The sequence below is a fragment of the Camellia sinensis genome, chromosome 11 (assembly GCF_055761805.1).
Source record: "Camellia sinensis isolate YWXY chromosome 11, ASM5576180v1, whole genome shotgun sequence".
NCBI lineage: Eukaryota > Viridiplantae > Streptophyta > Magnoliopsida > Ericales > Theaceae > Camellia > Camellia sinensis.
In genome coordinates, this window is record NC_138971.1 from 134,559,794 (window position 1) to 134,581,754 (window position 21,961).

The 21,961-nt window shown below is 38.6% G+C and overlaps 1 protein-coding gene across 1 annotated transcript; it reads left to right on the plus strand.

The window, feature by feature from the left end:
- The first annotated feature begins 17,574 nt into the window (after nucleotides 1-17,574).
- Nucleotides 17,575-19,506, plus strand: LOC145802645 (uncharacterized). The gene has a single exon (XM_082895403.1). The coding sequence runs from the start codon at nucleotides 17,575-17,577 to the stop codon at nucleotides 19,504-19,506; it is 1,932 nt and encodes a 643-aa protein (XP_082751529.1).
- The last annotated feature ends 2,455 nt before the right edge of the window (nucleotides 19,507-21,961 follow it).

A 21,961-nucleotide genomic window follows, 5' to 3' on the forward strand; every position in this document is an offset into this window, starting at 1 on the left:
CAAATGCTTATAGTCCCCTAGCACGTACGGACTTTTCAAGATTGTGCTACAAATGCTTATAGTCCTCTAGCACGTACAGACTTTTCAAGATTGTCATTCAAAACAAGGCTAATACTTGATATACAAAATAGAGATCATCATTCATGCTTCACAAAATACTTTTCCAAAACAAGCAAGGCAAAACTTGGCAAAACTTGTCAAAACTTAATAACATAACTTTATTAAAAATACCACTCACATAGCTCTTCAGACGTCGGGGTCAAGGCAAGTCCAAGTCCTACAAACACATGGCAAAGTCTGTTGAATGCACTTTCAAACAAGTTCACATGCATACAGATGATCTCGGCATCCTTCGAAACCAAGCTAAGTCAAAACAAAACACTGTTTCTCATCTCGGGAAAAACATGCTGGGCGACTACCAGGTCTAGGCCGAGGTCCCACATCTCCTTGCCGAGGTGTTGCCTCGATGGCCACATTCAAGGAAATGAGGTCGGGAAAATCTGGGTTTCCCTCTCTTGAAGAACATGTCGAACATGAAGAACATGAACATGAGGACGATGAATGCAAGATCATAATTTGCTATTACAAAATCTGAGATTTCATGCTATGAACTCAAAAACATGGACCTGGGTACCCATATCCAAGGATCTTGCGAGAACAAACACAAAACATGAATCTTAAGGCAAACTTTCGGATCAAACAAGACTTTTTCTTCAAAAACACATGAACACTATCTTCTCTTTCTAAAACCAACTTTAAATCAATGCATGACGTGCAGAACAGGTTCGATCGTGCAATGCAGCTAGATAAACATAAAGAACGACAAGAGTAAATTAAGAATCTAACCTCAATACACGAATCTAATGGTTTGATCTCTAGGAGTCAAGCTCGAAGCCCACTGTAGACACCCCATTTTTTATCGTTCTCAAGACTTGGACGTCACCATTGGAACACTTGGTGATTACCCTTGTTTGTGTTCGTCTTGAGTTCCCGGAGGTCTCGGTTGCACGCCTTGCCTCATGATCTCTCGACTCAACCGTGTTGTGTCTGGTTTTGCACCAAACACTTGTGTTTTGCCTTGAAGGGGCAGGGAATGCCTTGTGAGGCATCCCCACACATCACCGGCCATGGCTTGAGGTCACCGGCCAGTGATTTTATGCCATCGGCAATGTATATTGCCGGTTGGCACTCTTTGTTGCCGATCGGCCATTTATTTTGTCAAAATGGTAATTTTGAATGGCCGATCACTGTTCATCTACTTTTAGTAGATATTTTGTGCCAGCTGTGATAGCTGGCACCCACTCTGCTCCCCCCCCATACACGTGTATGGAGGGATTTCCCTCTTGGACGGCTTGTTTTGGAAGCCTTACAAGAGGGAGTTGCCTATAAGAAGAGGGCTCCTCTCTTGGCATTAGGGTTACAAAAATTTCAGAGGGAGTTCTAGATTAGAGTTAGGGTTGATACATATTTCCTATCTCTATATCTTTCTCTTGTGTGTGTCTAGTGTGTGTTTGTCCATACTATTGCACACAAACACATAGTGTTACACCTTCTCTTGGTTGTTGAGGGACCAGAGGGTTGTTCTTGGTGTTCTTGATTGGATTTGAGCTCAAGGAGGCAACAAGATCATCATTTGTGAAGGAGGACTTCAAGGGTAAGAAACTAGCCCTTTTTACCCCATTTTTCCACACCACTTTTACCTATCTTGAAACTATTTTTTGGCTTTGCATATAACACATAAAAGTTCTATTTTTAAGGCCTCTAAATAGTTTGTTAAGAGTGTTTTAAGCTTTGGGGTTGTTTGACCCCTATTATGCCTTGTTTGGCCCTTGTTTTGTGCTATTTTGTGTGAGCTCCGGGACTTTGGTGTTTGGGCCTCCTCACCACTGAAATCTTGAGGGATTTCAGTGGTAAGGATGGTGTCTTGAGGTCCCAAGAAGGAGAGGGCCACCCTCTCTCCTTGTTGTCCTTGAAAAGGACCATTTTTGCCTCTTGAGGGAGCACCTAGCTTAGGCTCTTGTTGACCATGCCTTAGCTGTTATTTATGCTTGTTTTGCCATGAAATAGCATTGTTTTAAGTTGGTTTTGGTACACCATGCTTGCTTAGCATACATGCCTTGTAATGCCATTTTGTTGCCTTAACATGCCTTAGGTTGTAAACCATTGTTCTAGCATGTTTTAGGCTTGGCTTTGTGAAGCTTTTATGTTTATTTTGCCATGATTAAGGTCTGTCCTTAGTTGTTTGGGTCGACTTTGGCATGCATTGTATAGCCCCTTTGCATTTTGGCTTGTTGGCCTTAAGGGTGTGAGTGTATAGCATGCATTACTTGCTTTGATTTAGTGGGTTGGGACCATTTTCCATGTCATTTCAGTCCACTTAGTATGCTTGTATGCTTGCATTTCATGGTCCCTTTGATGTGTCAAAGGCTTGTGTTGCATGCTCCATGTTTTGGTCATTGTGCATACTTTTGAATTCAAGTCATTTAGATGCCATCTAAGTAATCTTTTGGGCTGTGTTTTATGTGCTAAAACTCTGTTTTGGGTCATTGAATTCGTGCCATGTTTGGTCTTGTTAAGTGTGGTTCAATACCCCTTTAGCTTGCTTTGAATCTTGGACTTAGCTTGCATACCTTGATTGCATTGTTTGGGTTGGTTTGGGCACCATGTTCTTGCATGATTTTCAAAGCTTAATTCACATGCTAATCGTCCATGTTATGCCTCTTTCAAGTGTGCTTGAGAGTTGCCCTTTTGTGCTTCAGTATTAGCCCTTTAACATGTGCGTGCGTGTGCGTGTGTTGGCCTCCATGTTTGAGCACTTTGGCCACTGATTTAGGCTTGTTTGAGAATTGCCTAATCATGTTTAAGTCCATCTCTTTGCTTGTTTGCATGCTCACCTTGTATGTTTGCTTGCATACTTGCATGTACACATTGCATTGCCTATGTTGCATGCTAGCTCACAAGCTTAGGATTGCATTGCATTAACATGCATGCTATACCTCTTGAGTTGAGCATGATAGAGGTTGAGCCCCTTTGCTTGTTTATTTGCATTGCATTACATTTGAAATTGAAGTTGCACACTCGATTCCTTGGGCCATCATGCATCGAAATGCGTGATTGGTGGCCCGAGAATCGAGGATCATGTCCCTTTGAGTCATAAACATGATAAGGGATATGGTTGGTGCATACATTGCTTGAATTGCATTGCCATGCATAGCTCTGTCCTCTGTTGCTGTCAAACAGATTCTGCAGGAACTTTTTGCCGATCGACTGCACAGAGTGCCGACCGGCAACCAATCTGTGGCCGATGGATTCATTTTTGGCCGATCGACACCAAATCACAGTCGATGATGATTCTCCTCAGCCGGTGGTGTCTCCCAATGTCCAGGGAAGCAATTCTGAGACTTTGGCAGTTTTCAGAGGGGCAGAGCAGGGAAAACAGAGGCATCCTACGCATGGCAGTGGACTTCCGAGCAAGACCCGAGCACGTGTGCATTGAGCCCTCTTCCCGAGGCCCTTTTTCTTGCTTTCTTAAATTAATTAATTTGTTTAATTAATTTTGGTCTGTAATAATTGATTAGCTAGGATAGTTAATTCATTATTCGAATTGTATTATTCTTTTGGTCCCTCTGAGCGAGGGCAAATTTGTAATAAGTGTGGGTGAGTGTGTGCATGTCTTCCAACCCCCACTTCTTTCTCCCTTTTACTTACCTTCTTTGATGGTTAGTAATAGGTCATGTTTAATTTAGCATACCTTATGCTATGCATGCGTGCATCATTCATCAGTATTGCATGCACTGGGCTCGGCGCATCATGCTAACTGCATTAGTATTTCAAATCTAACTTGAATACATGCTACTTGTGCATTTTCACATGTCATTCATAGACTAGCCGAGCCTACTCTAGTGACATTCCGTATGCGTTGCATTAGACATTTAAACATGGACTTAGATCATGCATGGATTGCTAACGAGTTCTTTGTTTTGGCACAGAGTACGATATAAGTATTTATGCTTTAGCATCCTTGCATGCGTGTGAGTGTTGCCATGATAGCATGATTACCATGAGGCTAGCTGCTTATGTGATATAACTGCTTGAATGCCTGTGGGTGAAGGTTGGATTGTCTGAGTTGGAATAGCTCATTGAAATCTGTGTTTTAGCCTACTTGCGAGTAGCAAATTCCAAAACATTTTTCCAAAACAAACGGATATGCAATGCTTATTCCCAAATTAGGCAATCTAGTCTATACTTTTGTGCTGTGCGCATAACATAGTAATTCTAGGCTAATAATCGGGATAAGAACACATAACGTTTTCAAAATTGGATATCACGGTTAGTAGAGGCCGATCTTCGGATCGGGCGAGAGGGGGTGCTCATAGATGACCTTCACCAATCATACCCAAGTTCCCGAGCGGAGGCAACTTTGGTGATGATGGACACGTGGCCTTTGGCACCGAGTCAGGGTTTCCTAAATTCCCCCAAAATAAAATATTTAGGTGGCGACTCTGTATCTGGAAAAGCAGTCCATGTTTGGCACTTCTTTTCAAAAATTTGTTTCTCAAGACGATTTGCCGGATTTGGACTCTTTAGTTTAGATTAAGAACCGTGACAATTTGAGAGTCCTGAACTGTAGTGAACCCAATACGAACAGAACGGGACTCGTCCTCCCGGGGTGTTCGGGGACGTCCACACCCACTCTCTCACTCTAAAACTTCTTCTTCCTAGAGCTTCTCTCTCTGCAAGGCAAAGATATAATACAAAAATGTATATTTTCTGGGTCTGTCGGCTGACTTAACCCTCTGCAGGGGTACGTGGCAACGACTGGTTGGTTCTACTAAAAAAGGTGACTGAGTGAAAAGACAAGACTATGACAAAGTGTACTCAACAAGCTTGGCAGCAAGAGCACTCCGACAAGTAACAACATCGGCTAACAACAAGACTTCGGCAAGCAAGGGGCAAGGACATTGGCTAGAAAGGACAACACTTGGCCTAGCTGTGCCATACCTTGGCCTAGATGTGCCACACCTCGGTCTAGGTCGTACCAATCCAGGAGTAAGATCACTTATGTTCAAGGGTAACATCTCGGCCTAGATAATACACATCTCGGCCTCGGCGACGAACACCTCGGCCTAAATAGTGACATCTCGGCCAACATGTCAGAGCAAAGGTGGAGTCAACCAAAAGTGGTTCCAAGGAAGCTCTAGACTAGAGATGACCTCGGCTAAACTCACACTAAGCAAGGTACAAAACATGCTGTAACACTTAAGCGAACAAGGACAAGACTTGAAATGCAAGCTTAACAATACAGAATCATATGAATGCATATGAGTATGGTTAGGACAGCGTGAGGGTTATTACATCCTACCCTCCTTAAAGAAGTTTGGTCCCCAAACTTGAGTTACCTCGGTTCAAGAATAACTCTGGATATCGGACTTTCATTTCTTCTTCCATTTCTCATGTAGCATCCCTGCCGTAATGCTCCTTCCATTCAATTTTCACCATCGGTATTGCCTTGTTTCTCAATTGCCTCACTTGTCTATCGATAATACGCATCGGCTTTTCTTCATAGCTTAAATCTTCATCAACCACGATCCCAAAATGATCAATCACGTGCAGTGGATCCCGAATGTACTTCCTCAACATCGAGATATGAAACACATTATGAACTTGACTTAATCTCGGCGGCAAAGCAAGTCTGTAGGCAACTGGGTTAACTTTCTCAAGAATTTTGAATGGTCCAATGTAACAGGGTGCCAATTTACCCTTCTTCCCAAACCTTGAAACTCCTTTCATCAGCGAGATCTTCAGGAATACATGTTCCCCAACTTCAAACTCTAACTCTTTTATTCTCTGGTCAGCGTAACTCTTTTGTCGACTCTGAGCGGTTCTAATTCTCTGTTGGATAAGCTTGATCTTTTCGGTTGTCCTTTGAACTAGATCGGGGCCGACCAAAGCTTTATCTCCTACCTCGGTCCAGCATATCGGCGATCTGTACTTTCTTCCATACAGTGCTTCATACGGCGCCATGCCAATGCTAGCTTGATAACTGTTGTTGTAAGCGAATTCTACTAATGGCAAATGCTCTTCCCAGCTTCCCTTGAAATCCAATACACATAGTCTAAGCATATCTTCAAGTGTTTGAATTGTTCTCTCTGTTTGGCCATCGGTCTGGGGATGAAAAGCCGTACTAAACCTCAATTCGGTCCCCAAAGCCCTTTGTAAACTCTGCCAAAATCTAGAAACAAACTTTGAATCTCGGTCTAACACAATGGACATCGGCACACCATGAAGTCTAACAATCTCATTCATATTCAACACAGCAAGTCGATCAGCATTAAACGAAGTTTTAACAGGCAAGAAGTGTGCTGACTTAGTTAATCTGTCGATTATAACCCAGATCGAATCCATTCCTTTCCGTGTCTTCGGCAAACCAATCACAAAGTCCATGGAGATGTGTTTCCATTTCCACTCAGGAATCGGCAAAGGTTGGAGAAGTCCTGCTGGCCTCTGATATTCTGCTTTCACTTGTTGACAATACAAACACTGGGACACGAACTCGGCTATCTCTCTTTTCATATTCGGCCACCAAAAAGTCTGTTTTACATCTTGATACATCTTGGTGTTCCCTGGGTGAACTGCAAATCTGGATCCATGAGAGTCTTGCAAAATCTTTCCTTTCAACTCTGGGACGTCGGCCACGCACAATCTTCCTTCAAACTTAAGCACTCCATTGTCAAGGGTGTAACCTGACCTCGGCCTGGTGATAATCTCGTCGGTTACCTTCTTCAGGAATTCATTCTCCATTTGCCTTGCCTTTACTTCCCCAATAGTAGTCGGCTCCACTGAAATCATGGCTAGGCATGTCAAACTTCCCACTGACTTTCTACTCAATGCGTCGGCTACCGAGTTTGCCTTACCTGGGTGATACCGAATCTGCATGTCGTAGTCCTTCAATAATTCAAGCCACCTTCTCTGCCTCAAATTCAGTTCCTTTTGAGTGAACAAGTACTTCAAGCTCTTGTGATCAGTAAAAACTTGGCAAGAGGCTCCATACAAGTAGTGACGCCAAATCTTCAAAGCAAACACCACGGCTGCTAGCTCTAGATCATGGGTTGGATAGTTCTTTTCATGAAGTTTCAACTGACGAGATGCATATGCTATGACTTTGCCCCCTTGCATTAATACACAACCCAAACCCTTATGTGAAGCATCACTAAAAATCTGAAATTCCTCATTACCTGATGGGAGTACAAGAATTGGTGCCGTAACTAACCTCGTCTTTAACTCTTGGAAGGCCGATTCTCTGTCATCGGTCCATTCGTATGCTGTTCCCTTCTTGGTTAGTTGTGTCAATGGTACTGCAATCCTTGAGAAGTCCTTCACAAACTTTCTGTAATAACCTGCCAAGCCCAGAAAACTACGAACCTCGGACACGTTGGTCGGCGTCGGCCAATTCACAATGGCTTCAATCTTACTAGGATCAACTGATATACCCTCTTCATTAATCACATGCCCTAAAAATGAAATGCTGAAAAGCCAAAACTCGCACTTGCTCAGCTTGGCGTACAACTTCTTGTCTCTCAAGATTTGCAAGGCAAGTCTCAGATGATTCTCGTGTTCAATTGTACTCTTGGAATAGATCAGTATGTCGTCAATAAAAATAACTACGAACTCATCTAGATACGGCTTAAAGACTCTATTCATCAAGTCCATGAATGCTGCATGGGTATTGGTCACTCCGAAAGGCATTACCAAAAATTCGTAGTGGCCATACCTTATCCGAAAAGCAGTCTTCTCAATGTCCTCGGCTTTAACCTTCAGTTGATGGTAGCCCGACCTAAGGTCAATCTTGGAAAAGACTCGTGCTCCTTGTAGTTGATCAAACAAATCGTCAATCCTAGGCAATGGGTACTTGTTCTTGATGGTTACTTTATTAAGTTCTCTGTAATCAATGCAAAGGCGAAGTGTGCCATCCTTTTTCTTAACAAATAGAACGGGTGCTCCCCATGGTGAAGTGCTCGGCCTAATGAATCCTTTATCCAACAATTCTTGTAATTGCAGTTTCAGTTCTCTAAGTTCAGCTGGGGCCATCCTATAGGGTGTTTTGGAGATAGGTTGCGTTCCCGACATGATGTCCATAGTAAACTCTATTTCTCTATCGACTAAGTGGCCAAGCAATTCATTTGGAAAGAAGTCGGGGAATTCCTTAACAACTGGTATGTCGGCTAACTCAACACTTCCATTCAAATCACTTAGTATACTGCACAAATAACCCTAACACCCTTTCTGGATCAACTTATAGGCTTTCATGGATAAGATTAAGTAAGGTGGGGGTACTACTCCCTTACCTTGGAAAATGACCTCGGCTTGGTTTGGGGTCTTCAATGTGACGCTCTTAGTAACACAATTAATGGATGCATGATTCGCTACTAACCAATCCATTCCCAATATGACATCGAAGTGAGTCATGCTTAATGGCATCAAATCAACTAATAACTCTACACCCCCAATCACGACCACACACGCCCTATAAATGGATGCAACAATCATAGTTCTCCCAGATGGAGTAGACACATATAACACATAGTCAAGGGGTTCTTGTTCTCTATTTAACTTCTCGGCAAACTTAGCAGATACAAATGAATGCGTAGAACCCAAATCAATTAATATGTATGAATCTTGCCCTGCCTCGTCAGTGCCCTTCCGATGTTATTTCTCTGCGCATAGCCCGAGGTACTCCCATTCTTCTTATCGTCATCAGTCCTTGCCTTCGGGCAATCTTTCACACGATGACCCATTTCACCACATTCAAAATAGGCTCCCGATGCCCAACGGCAAACTCCGGAATGCGGCTTCCCACAGCTTGCACACGTCAGCCTAGTATTACCTTCTTGGTTCGAGTTGCTGGAGCTGTCCACATTCGCCTTCTTCTTGGCGTTAAACGGAGCTCAGCGATTATCATAGTTCTGCCTCTTCTTCTGATTTTCTCCTAAGTTCTGATATCGGTTCAAGTTAGCCTCTACCAAGATGGCCTTGTCCAACACTCCGGCGTAGGTCGGCATATTGAGCATATTAACTCGATCCTGAATTGGTCCACGCAGTCCACTTTCGAACTTCCTGGCCTTTCTGTATTCATCATCGACCATATGAGGCGCATATCTCGCCAACTCGGTAAAAGCACGGTCATATTCTGCCACTGTCTTGTTGCCTTGTGTCAAAGTCTGAAACTCTGTGGTCTTACGGTCTCGAACACTAAGGGGGAAATGCTTGTTGTAAAACAATTCCAAAAATTTGGCCCAAGTCAGACCTGGGTTGCTTTCTCGGGTCATCATCCACCATCTTCGTGCATCGTCGTCTAGTGTGAATGTTGCCAGTGACACCTTCTGGGCATCGGTACTGGAAAAGATCTCGAACAGCTTCTCTATTTCCAAGACCCACGCTTCGGCCTTCATCGGTTCAATACCCCCAGAGAACCTCGGCAGTTTCATCTTTTTGAACTCTCTGATCAAGGCTATGGTGTTGTCCCCATATAAAGCTTGCTGTGGAGGCACTTGCGGCATTGGAGGAGGCGGAGGTGGAACTGCACGTCGGCCATTTGTCTGCTCGGCCTGGGTAGAAGTAGTACTAGTGTCTTGTGGCCGAGTTTGCCTCAACTCACGGACCAAACCTTCGACCAGTCTCTCTAATTTGTCCAATCTATCGTCGGGATGATCTCGGCCAACTGGTGGTCTACCCCTTCTCATGATGCTAAGAGTATGCAAAACGTGACTTAAAACAAAACGATCAAATGAACATGTACGCAAGCAACAAACAGTTAAGCCGAGATAATGCACACCTTGTCAAATAGCAAGTATTATGATGCAATCCTAACATTTTTTTCTAAGGAAAATCCTATGCTCTTTAGGACTCAAGTGTGTGAATAACGTACTATAAGAAATTTGTGCTTTGATACCAATCTGTCACGACCCCATTCTGCCCCTAGTAGAATGGTGCCATGATGGCCAGTAATCCGAGATTACCGAAGGCCAACTTTCAAAATTCACACACAAACAGAGTATACATATGGGGCTTACAAAAGCGGAAGCAATAAATTCAAAGCTAAGTAGTCCATAAGAGCTGTGCATAAGTTAAATGGAATGGCATACATTCATACATAGCTTTAATACAACAAAATGAAGTACAAAAATACATCTTGGCCAAAAGGCTTCTCAGCTATCAAATACAAAATACAATAGAATATAACTAAGAAGCATAATCTTCAAGATGCAGCAAAAGTGCATAATCCAAAACAAGTAGCAAGTGCATCTAGGCGTCACCGCTGTCCTGCTCGTCACCTACATATGTATAGAGAGGGGTGAGCTTGGATACTCAGTGAATGGTATAAATAATAAAGGGTTTGCATGAATGATATCCGAAATCTTTATCAAATCAAGGCACATCACATCTTGTACAAAATCCAAGGGCAAATCAAGTTTATCTAACAATCTTTCAAGTCTCGATAATTAAGTCTTTCAAGGCTTTCGAGTTCCAAGGGGTGACATTAACAAAGGTTGTGCTACAAATGCTTATAGTCCCCTAGCACGTACGGACTTTTCAAGATTGTGCTACAAATGCTTATAGTCCCCTAGCACGTACGGACTTTTCAAGATTGTGCTACAAATGCTTATAGTCCCCTAGCACGTATGGACTTTTCAAGATTGTCATTCAAAACAAGGCTAATACTTGATATACAAAATAGAGGTCATCATTCATGCTTCACAAAATACTTTTCCAAAACAAGCAAGTCAAAACTTGTCAAAACTTAATAACATAACTTTATTAAAAATACCACTCACATAGCTCTTCAGACATCGGGGTCAAGGCAAGTCCAAGTCCTACAAATACATGGAAAAGTCTGTTGAATGCACTTTCAAACAAGTTCACATGCATACAGATGATCTCGGCATCCTTCGAAACCAAGCTAAGTCAAAACAAAACACTGTTTCTCATCTCGGGAAAAACATGCTGGGCGACTACCAGGTCTAGGCCGAGGTCCCACACCTCCTTGCCAAGGTGTTGCCTCGATGGCCACATTCAAGGAAATGAGGTCAGGAAAATCTGGGTTTCCCTCTCTTGAAGAACATGTCGAACATGAAGAACATGAACATGAGGAAGATGAATGCAAGATCATAATTTGCTATTACAAAATCTGAGATTTCATGCTATGAACTCAAAAACATGGACCTGGGTACCCATATTCAAGGATCTTGCGAGAACAAACACAAAACATGAATCTTAAGGCAAACTTTCGGATCAAACAAGACTTTTTCTTCAAAAACACATGAACACTATCTTCTCTTTCTAAAACCAACTTTAAATCAATGCATGACGTGCAGAACAGGTTCGATCGTGCAATGCAGCTAGATAAACATAAAGAATGACAAGAGTAAATCAAGAATCTAACCTCAATACACGAATCTAACGGTTTGATCTCTAGGAGTCAAGCTCGAAGCCCACTCTCTCACTCTAAAACTTCTTCTTCTTCCTAGAGCTTCTCTCTCTGCAAGGCAAAGATATAATTCAAAAATGTATATTTTCTGGGTCTGTCGGCTGACTTAACCCTCTGCAGGGGTACGTGGCAACGACTGGTTGGTTCTACTAAAAAAGGTGATTGAGTGAAAAGACAAGACTATGACAAAGTGTACTCAACAAGCTAGGCGGCAAGAGCACTCCGACAAGTAACGACATCGGCTAACAACAAGACTTCGGCAAGCAAGGGGCAAGGACATCGGCTAGAAAGGACAACACTTGGCCTAGCTGTGCCACGAACATGAACATGAGGAAGATGAATGCAAGATCATAATTTGCTATTACAAAATCTGAGATTTCATGCTATGAACTCAAAAACATGGACCTGGGTACCCATATTCAAGGATCTTGCGAGAACAAACACAAAACATGAATCTTAAGGAAAAATTTCGGATCAAACAAGACTTTTTCTTCAAAAACACATGAACACTATCTTCTTTTTCTAAAACCAACTTTAAATCAATGCATGACGTGCAAAACAGGTTCGATCGTGCAATGCAACTAGATAAACATAAAGAACGACAAGAGTAAATCAAGAATCTAACCTCAATACACGAATCTAACGGTTTGATCTCTAGGAGTCAAGCTCGAAGCCCACTCTCTCACTCTAAAACTTCTTCTTCTCCCTAGAGCTTCTCTCTCTACAAGGCAAAGATATAATACAAAAATGTATATTTTCTGGGTCTGTCGGCTGACTTAACCCTCTACAGGGTACGTGGCAACAACTGGTTGGTTCTACTCAAAAAGGTGACTGAGTGAAAAAACAAGACTATGACAAAGTGTACTCAACAAGCTAGGCGGCAAGAGCACTCCGACAAGTAACGGCATCGGCTAACAACAAGACTTCGGCAAGCAAGGGGCAAGGACATCGGCTAGAAAGGACAACACTTGGCCTAGCTGTGCCACACCTTGGCCTAGATGTGCCACACCTCGGTCTAGGTTGTACCAATCCAAGAGTAAGGTCACTTAGGTTCAAGGGTAACATCTCAGCCTAGATAATACACATCTCGGCCTCGGCGACGAACACCTCGGCCTAGATAGTGACATCTCGACCAACATGTCAGAGCGAAGGTGGAGTCAACCAAAAGTAGTTCCAAGGAAGTTCTAGACTAGAGATGACCTCGGCTAAACTCACACCAAGCAAGGTACAAAACATGCTGTAACACTTAAGCGAACAAGGACAAGACTTGAAATGCAAGCTTAACAAGACAGAATCATATGAATGCATATGAGTATGGTTAGGACAGCGTGAGGGTTATTACAGTTTATAAGCTCTAGCCTACAATACTTGGGTTGGGCCCCAAGGGGCACCCCAAGTTTGTAGAAGGGGGGAGTTATGGACAAAGTGAACCTTAGCCCAAACCACCACACGTGCGCGCGCGCGCGCCGCCACCGTTTGTCCGTCCGGGCTGGGCGTGGGTGTGGGTTGTGGGTCGGGTCGGTTCTTGTATTAATTTTTTTGACAAAATTCATTTGAATTTTTTCAAAATAATATTGCGATAATTTAATTCAAATTTGAATTATAATTTTTTGTCCAACATTTAAGACAACTTCTGTCCGAAATTTCTCAACAAATTTAAACTGTTTTTCAGTTATTAAACTTCCAGAAACTGCCCAGCAGTTTCGGGTTTAACTGCTGCAGTTTACAGAATTCAAATCTGTCCAGATCTGTTTGAATTGAAGTTGTATCTGTTCGGAATAGTTTTGCATCTGTTGGTTCAAACTTCTACACCTGTTCGGCCCTATTTAAATCCAGCACTGTCCAACAGTTTTGCCCCTGGGAAAAAACCGCCTGAAATCTATTTCCTTGCTGCCCAGATTTCATTTGTATGCATTACTCTTCATTTTAGTTTTAGAATAAAAATCAGAGAGTTAGAACATAGGTTTGGTTCGCCGAACAAATTGTTTGGAGTGCTACTACAATTTGTGAAGATCATTGTATCTTGGGAGATAGACGCCACACAACCGTAAGCACCGTAACGGGGCGAATCTGTCTTAAGGACAGAGTGTCACACACTTGACTTGGTCTTTTAATTTTAATTCGGTTCGATAAATAAATCCGGTATGTTATTTATTTATTTTGTTTGAATTTATTTCAAGTTATTTTATTTACACAGAAGATTGTTCCAACAAAGAAAAAAGAAACATTGAGAATGTATTTCAGAGTAGAATCAATTGATTCACTCACTGTCAATAGCATGCATCTTTGATTGATATATATATATAACCAAAAAAATCAATATTAATGTGACTGGCAATTTTAAAATTATAAATCATCATAAAAGGGTGTTTTAGTTGAAAAATCGATAAAGATCAAATTTTTTTTTTCTTTACATATGTTCTTGATTTTTCTTAATTTGAATCTCACAAAATGTCTCACTCACCGTTTATGAAAAGGTAGTGGAGGAGACAAATATTAAACAGGCAACAGTAGTGGAATTATTAAAAAAAATTATATTCTGATGTTTGAAGGTGTTTGAATTCCGAAAGGTCTTTGGTTGTTCGATAGATATTTATTATTGTGTGATATTTAATAAATTTGGGGAAGTATTTTTAAAATACAAAAAATAAAATAAAATAAAAATAGAGACCAGTTGTGCTTTTTAGAATTTTAAAATAATAATAGATAATCATAATATAATTTGTAACTTTCACTTTAAATAAATACATCATAAATTTATCGTTGGTACCTTTTAGTACAAAGGGACATAATCCACCGCAAATGATAAAATTTTGTAATCTGATTGTATAATAAAGAGATGATTTAAAATAACCGGATAAAGAAGATCCACATGGGATTCCCTATATTTTGCAGGGCTGTTTTTTCTTTTGTCTTTTTGGGATGGCTTTCTTCCCTCAGTTTGGTATTATATAATTTTTTATCTCTTTAATTAAAAACTGCTTTTGCACATGGGAGGTAGGTTTGAAGGACACCACAATACTCAACTGCGATTTGCATGCCGAAATCTAGACTTGGTGTTTGAGTCTTTGTTTGGGATTCCCTATATTTTGCAGGGCTGTTTTTTCTTTTGTCTTTTTGGGATGGCTTTCTTCCCTCAGTTTGGTATTATATAATTTTTTATCTCTTTAATTAAAAACTGCTTTTGCACATGGGAGGTAGGTTTGAAGGACACCACAATACTCAACTGCGATTTGCATGCCGAAAGCTAGACTTGGTGTTTGAGTCTTTGTTTACTCTTTTTTCATGATATCGTACCTTTTATTTTTTTATGAGTAATTTTAGATACTCACCTTTAGCTTTTTCAAATTCAGAGGTGCTAGACACCACCAGCATCCCTACACTTTTTGTGAGAGAGAGGCAGGAGAGAGAGGGAAAAAATAAAAAATAAAAATAAGTGAGTGGTTATAATTGGGGGTTGTCTGATCATAAATTGTGAAGGTCTCAAGTATTATTTTTTTAAATTTATCTTGAATGAAATTGTATGGTTGTGATTAAATTGATGTGGTGTGAGATCTATATACAGAATAAATCTGAATCACAAAATGAAGATTTTAGATAATTGTTGGATTGATAAAGATGGATTTGTAATATTACTCATTTCTCAATTAAAAAAAAAAAAAAAATTATAGAGGAATGTACACCAGTTAAGCAACACACATATTATAATATTAATTTTATTATTATTTATTTCTATTTTTACTTATTTAAATTACATACACATCTGGTGTGCTAGTTGCTAGTCTTCATAAAATTCATTATCTGCTCTAATAACATATTAACTTATTAACTAGTTATTTATATAAAAATTATTAAGAGATTTTACTAGCAAGCTAAGCCAACCTTGAGGTTATTTGAACCTCCCCAAAAGCTTTCTATTGTAAGAGAAAGTTCTTATAAATTTCTTTGGAATTTTTTTTTTTTTTTTTTTTTTTTTTTTTTTTTTGTATATATAGATCAATGTATTCATCATTTAAAACTGAAGTACGATCAAATTGATTTACTAGGAACTTGATGGGAAAGGAGTTCTTCATGGTCAACTAGATCAACCAGCCAAAACGCCGCCTGAATTTTATCATTTGTTGAGAAAGGAGCAGCTGGTCTCCACTTCACTATAGAGTGGACGGTGTTGTTAGATTTGTGAGATCTATCATAGATCTTGTTTCGATAATTTGAACCGTTCAAAATGTAGAGTTCGTCGAGTATAATATCTCTATAAAAAATTATGTTGATCGGATATCGATAGCTACTTGATTGAATCCGATTTTTGTTCAACAATTTATTTTGAAAATTATATTTACCATTGATAGAAATCTGATCCGATCAAGTAGTTATCGATATCTGATCAACATGATTTTTTACAGGAATAAGTACTCGATGAGTTCTACATATTTTAGATTCTCAAAACGTAACCTGTGGTAGGCCTTCATGGGCCTAACAGTGCATTCTAATTTGATCATGGACTGGAGAGATGCCAAACCATTCGGAAAAATGGGGTCACCTTAATTTATTGGGTAAATTACACTTATCATTTGGGAGATTTATAAAAAATACATCAAATTTCATAATTTTAATATAATTATGTTAATTTTTTTTTAACATTTTAATTCACATGACATTTGACTCTATTTTTTTCCAATAATTTGTTAGTCATAAAATGATACGTTATCTCTTTACATTGAATTTTTTTTATTATTGTATCTTGTGATAAATTTTTTCCGTTAGTCAAGAAAATATATTTATTGATTATTGTATTTTGTAATGAAAATTAAGAATATTTGTGGTGTACATTATGCCACTCACTCTATGATAAAAGTTACAAATGGTAAATCTATGATGCGCACACCTAAAGCAAAATTTATAATCATTGTGATTATGCATATTACAAATAATTTATGATGAGAAATGTTTGAAATAATTTTGGTTATAAAATTACAATTTAGTGTTTGTTTTGAAACGTTATAATTGTATTATGCATTTTGTAATAGAATACATATGATATGCACCTTGTGAAGGAGGCACATTGTTGAGAAAATATTATTTTGCCCCAAAGCTATTACTCAAAAATCAAATCAATTCTTGTTCTTTTAATAAAATCAAATTTTACATATAAATTAATTGTCGTCTATATTCAAACATAAGTTGTTGATATGGCCCTTATTTTATAGATAATTTGAGGGCTAAAATGAAGTTTTAAATGAAACACATGATGCCAAGTCAGCAAATTCTATCTGATCATAGATGACAGTTGATAGCAGGGTGAAATTGATTCCAAATTGAATGGTTTATGTGTAAAATTTATATGATCCAAAGAATGGATGTTGAATTGATTTTGAGTGATAGTTTGGGAGCAAAGTAAAACTTCCTCTGTATTGTTTAAAGGAGGGTTGAGCTTCTTAGTGGAATTCATTACAAGTTCCATTTCAATGATCCTAATTATTTATTTTGTAGCGCTTTCAATGTGTATTATTTATGTAGAAAAATTAGATTGAATCAATAATCGTAATATTTTTATTTTATTACTTTTGTTTTCAAAAAATTGAACAAATATTTTTTTAAAAATAAATAATTTTTTTTTTCAAAAAAATAAAATAAAATAAAAATATTATAATTATCTAATCAATTTAAATTTTACTATGAATAATATACACAAAAATTTATAAAATAAATAATTCAAATTATTAAAATAAAATTACTAATAAACTCCGTAAACAAAAACGGAACCGTAATAAAATTCACCCTCAAGTTCTCTCAAGACAACGCGGTTCAACAACCCTGGTCCCAGCCAGTGGGCCATATTTTTTTTTTTCCCCGCGTCTCATCAATTATTGCCTCGGTAAACATTTGTAGTAGGCCACCCCCTTCTTTATCTCTTCTGCACCTTTTCTCAGTCTCACTGTGTTTCCTCTCTCTCATTATCCATTTTTCGCTTTGAAACCCAGACCAGACCATCAAAGAAAAAACGTGTTCACTCTCTCTCCCTCTCTCTCTCTTAACTATAGCCAAGACTCCAACACGACCCTGTTTTGGTAGTAGTTCCTTTCAAAGCCATGCGCTGTAGTATCTCCCAACCCAATCCACTTAACAACCACCACCACAAAGCTACCACCGCCACAAACAACGACAACTACCAAGTTGGAGATCCTGATCTCACCAACATGATTGGTCGAGATCTTAATTTCTTGAAAGAGACCATGACAGAGATTCAGAAGTTTGTAGATCATATGAATGTGCAAATCAACCAGGCTTGTGAGAAATTTGCGGAGCTCAAAACAAGAGGAGGGAGTGATACTAACGAACTCGACCAACTGAAAATGTCTGTCAAGAAGTTGAAATCCCAGATTCCCTCCAAGCTTAAAATCCATTATGATGATGATTCAAAACCACATCGGAAAAAATGGTTTGATGGATCCATTAACAGTAGCAGCGGCAACTACCAAGTCGATGTAAACAAGGCCGGCAATTTGCAGAGTTTGTACAATCGGCTAGAGCTTCATCCCACCACTGCACTTAAAGATATCCAGGTATCTCTCCGTAGCCTCCCCTGGAAAATAAGATTGTGTTTGAATTTTTTCCTGATTTTCCCAATAATGACTACTATAAAGAAAAGGCTTTTGATTTACTGGTGGATTGGAGAGGGACTTCTACCCACAATAATGTCAATAGACCAAATTACAAAAAAAGAAATTGTGTTGGGGAAGACGACAGAGGATTTTATCAACGAGATCTTGGATGAGCTTACTGCAATGGGCTTCATTCAGCCTATCTACAAAAATTATGGATTGGTTGTGGATAGCTACAGGATGCCCCCTTACATTCGTTCTGCTGTAATCATTGAACGAGAACGAAATTTGTTTGATTTTGCTTGTTTTCCGCATGAATGCCTCACCTTTTGGAATAGATGCATCGTCAACGTTGATGCGCCTATTATTGATGGAAGACATGAAATTATTTTCAAAAGGGACACCAATTTGACAGTTGTTCACTTGGGAAGGTGGAAGAACTTGGTCACACATCACATTGAAGTCCCAGACATCAAAATTCTCAATGTACTCAAGAATATCAAACAATTGAGGTATCTTAGCCTTCGAGGAATTTCTTTGATTACAGAGCTTCCTCAGTTCATTTCACAACTGACTAATCTTCAGATGCTGGATCTCAAAGCGTGTCACAATCTTGAGGTGGTTCCAAATTGGATTGGCTTGCTTAAGAATTTGACACACTTAGACATATCTGAGTGTTACCTTTTGGATCACATGCCCAAGGGGCTTGGTGCACTATCTAATCTCCAAGTCCTTAAGGGATTTATTAGTGGAGATTCCAAGGACAAAAAGTCATGTACTATCACTGATTTAACAAATTTGCGAAAGCTACGAAAATTGAGCATATCCACAAGTATGAAAGAATTTCCAACATATTTGCAACTTCGTCATTTACAAAGATTAAAATTCCTACAGAAGTTAAAAATATCTTGGTCAGGATGTATTTTACGAGGTAAAACTGATGATTCACCTAAGCAAGCACGACTATTTTCCAAGCAGACAACATTGATAAGACCATTCACTGAACAGCATGATCCAGAACTTCCTCTCTCATTGGAACTTCCTTCATCGTTGCAAAAACTAGAGCTTGAGAGTTTTCCTAAGAAAGATACACCCAGTTGGTTGAGGTCTGGGAATTTGAAGAAGTTGAAGAAACTTTACATCAGAGGAGGACTATTGTGTAATCTGGACGAAATAGTAGCTACCACAGTTGAAATGTTACAATTGAAGTACTTGAGTAACTTAGAGATGCCTCGGAAAGACATTATGAGCTTATTTCCCAATTTGATTTACTTGGAGAAAATAAAATGTCCCGGCCTCAATTCCTCCCTGTGTGATCGGAATGTTTGGAAGAAAAAAGACACTGGCAACGATGAGAATGGTGTTTGGATGAGGAAAGACAATGGCATTGATGAGAAATGTGGTAGAAGAAGCTACTGAGGGTGGAAGGGAGACTTCTTTCTATTGTCTTCCCTTTCTATTTCAAGGCTGGCAAATTAATGTCTTGAGAGAATATAGTAATTTCCTTCTCTCATAAAAAATTAACTGTACTCATTTATTTGTTGAATCAAATGTGTATGTCTTCAATGTCATTCATCAAGGCTTCTTTACAAGTTTTCAATAAAGTTGCATTTGGGTATGGCCGAGCATGTCTTTACTGGAATTAAAAAAAGAAAATAAATAAAATAAAAAATCAAAGTTTGAATTTTGTAAAAAAATAAATTTTAGTTTTTAATTTTATCAATTTAAATTCTAATTTTTCAATTTGTTTTCAATCTAAACCATCCACCTACTTCCTTTTAAGTAAAATTGACATAAAATAATATTTTAGTTATTAAACTTAGTGTAATTTTGTAGGAAATATCTAAAATATCCGTTTTTATTGAGTTTAATAACTAAAATATACTTTTTTTTGAGAGTTTAAATTAACAAAAATAGACAAATGATTTAAGTTGAAAATAAACCAAAAGATCAGAATTTAAATTAGCAAAATTAAAAAGTAATATTTATTATTTTATAAGGCTCAAATCTTAGAATTTTTTTCTATAATTTTTTTTTAGTTTTCTTGTATGTTACCTAGTTCAAAATTTACCATTTCTCTAATTAATACACTTGGGAAACTTACAAGGAATTACATGAGAAAAAAAATGAATTATTTACTTTATTTTGACAAAGGAACAAAAAGGGGGCACTGAGCCATTTTGGAGCATATCTATATTATCTTGAAAACTTTTGTATTAACTTTTGTTATCTTTAAATTACCTTTATGTAAGTGTCACTGTAAATTTCAAGCACGTCTTTGGATTCTATATTTGCCGTTTTGAATGCACACTTTTTAGTGTATACATATATTATTATATAGGCATTGGCTTCCCTCCAGTCTCAAATCGGATTGGAGAGTGTTGTTGAGTCTGTGGAGGCCCATCATGGGTCTCGTTATTCGATAATCTGAATCGTTCAATGTATAGAACTTTTGAGCATTATGTGTCTATAAAAAATCACGTTAATCGGATATCGATAATAATCTCATCGGATTAGTTTGTTGTTAATCGTTTTCTTTTTCACCGTCTATTTTTTTTTTTACAAAACTGATTTCGTCACGTAGCTATTGATATCCGATCAACGTGACTTTTTACAGTTATATAATACTCGGCGAGTTCTATACATAGAACAGTTCAGATTATCGAAACGGGACCCGTAGTGAGTCCCCACGGCTTCAACAGCATCCTCCAATCCAATCTGAGACTGGAGGGAAGCCAGGTCCTATTATATAAAGTATACATTTGAATTGGTGTGAACGGTTGTCATGCTTTTTCACTTTTTTTAAGAATACATGTCTCACCTAATAATTGCCACCCCTTCTCACTTAGCTAGTAGCTATCACACATAATAACTGTTAAAATGATTTTCCTTTCTTTCATTGAAGAGTTTAACTACTGATAAGTTTTCCTCAATTATCAAGCTATCCTAAAATATAAATATAAAATGAGGAAATATCATTTCCTCTCAAATTATACTGTAAAAATTAATTTCACAAATGATCTTTTGATATTATCAATTTGCCAACTCACATATTTAAAATGTGATCAATATTCCCCTGCCATCATATTTCAGTGAAATAAGTTATAAAAAAAATTATATTTTAGCTTTTAATTTCAAATTATAGATCAAAACCACAATTTCTTCTTCTTTCTCACCCAAACCACCATCTCTCCTCTCTCACCCAAACAACCATCCCCACCATCTTTCAAACCAACATCACATCAACATTGACCCAACCACAACCTCTTGGTCACACATCACATTGAGGTTGCAGACATCAAAATTCTCAATGCACTCAAGAATATGAAACAGTTGAAATTTCTTTGGTTTCAAAGAATTTCTTTAATTACAAAGTTTCCCCAGTACATTTCAAAACTGACTAATCTCGAGATCTTGGATCTTAAAGCTTGTCACAATCTTGAGGTGGTTCCAAATTGGATTGGTTTGCTTAAACGTTTGACACGCTTGGACATAACTAAGTGTTTCTTTTTAAACCACATGCTCATGGAGCTTGGTTCACTATTAGAACTCCAAGCTCTTAAAGGATTTATCATTAGAGATTCTAAGGACAAAAACTCATGTACTGTTAATGATTTGACAAAATTGCCAAACTTTAGATATCTCGGTCACGATGCATTTTATGAGGCAAAACAGACGACACACCTAAGAAAGCACGACCACAACCAAAACTACACACCAACTTAACAAAAGCATTGACAAGATCATTCACTGAGCAGCATGATTCAGATCTTCCTCTTTAGTTGGAATTTCATTCCTCATTGCAGAAACTAGAGCTTGAGAGTTTCCCTGAGATGGTTACACCCATTTGGTTGTGGTCTAGTAATTTGAAGAA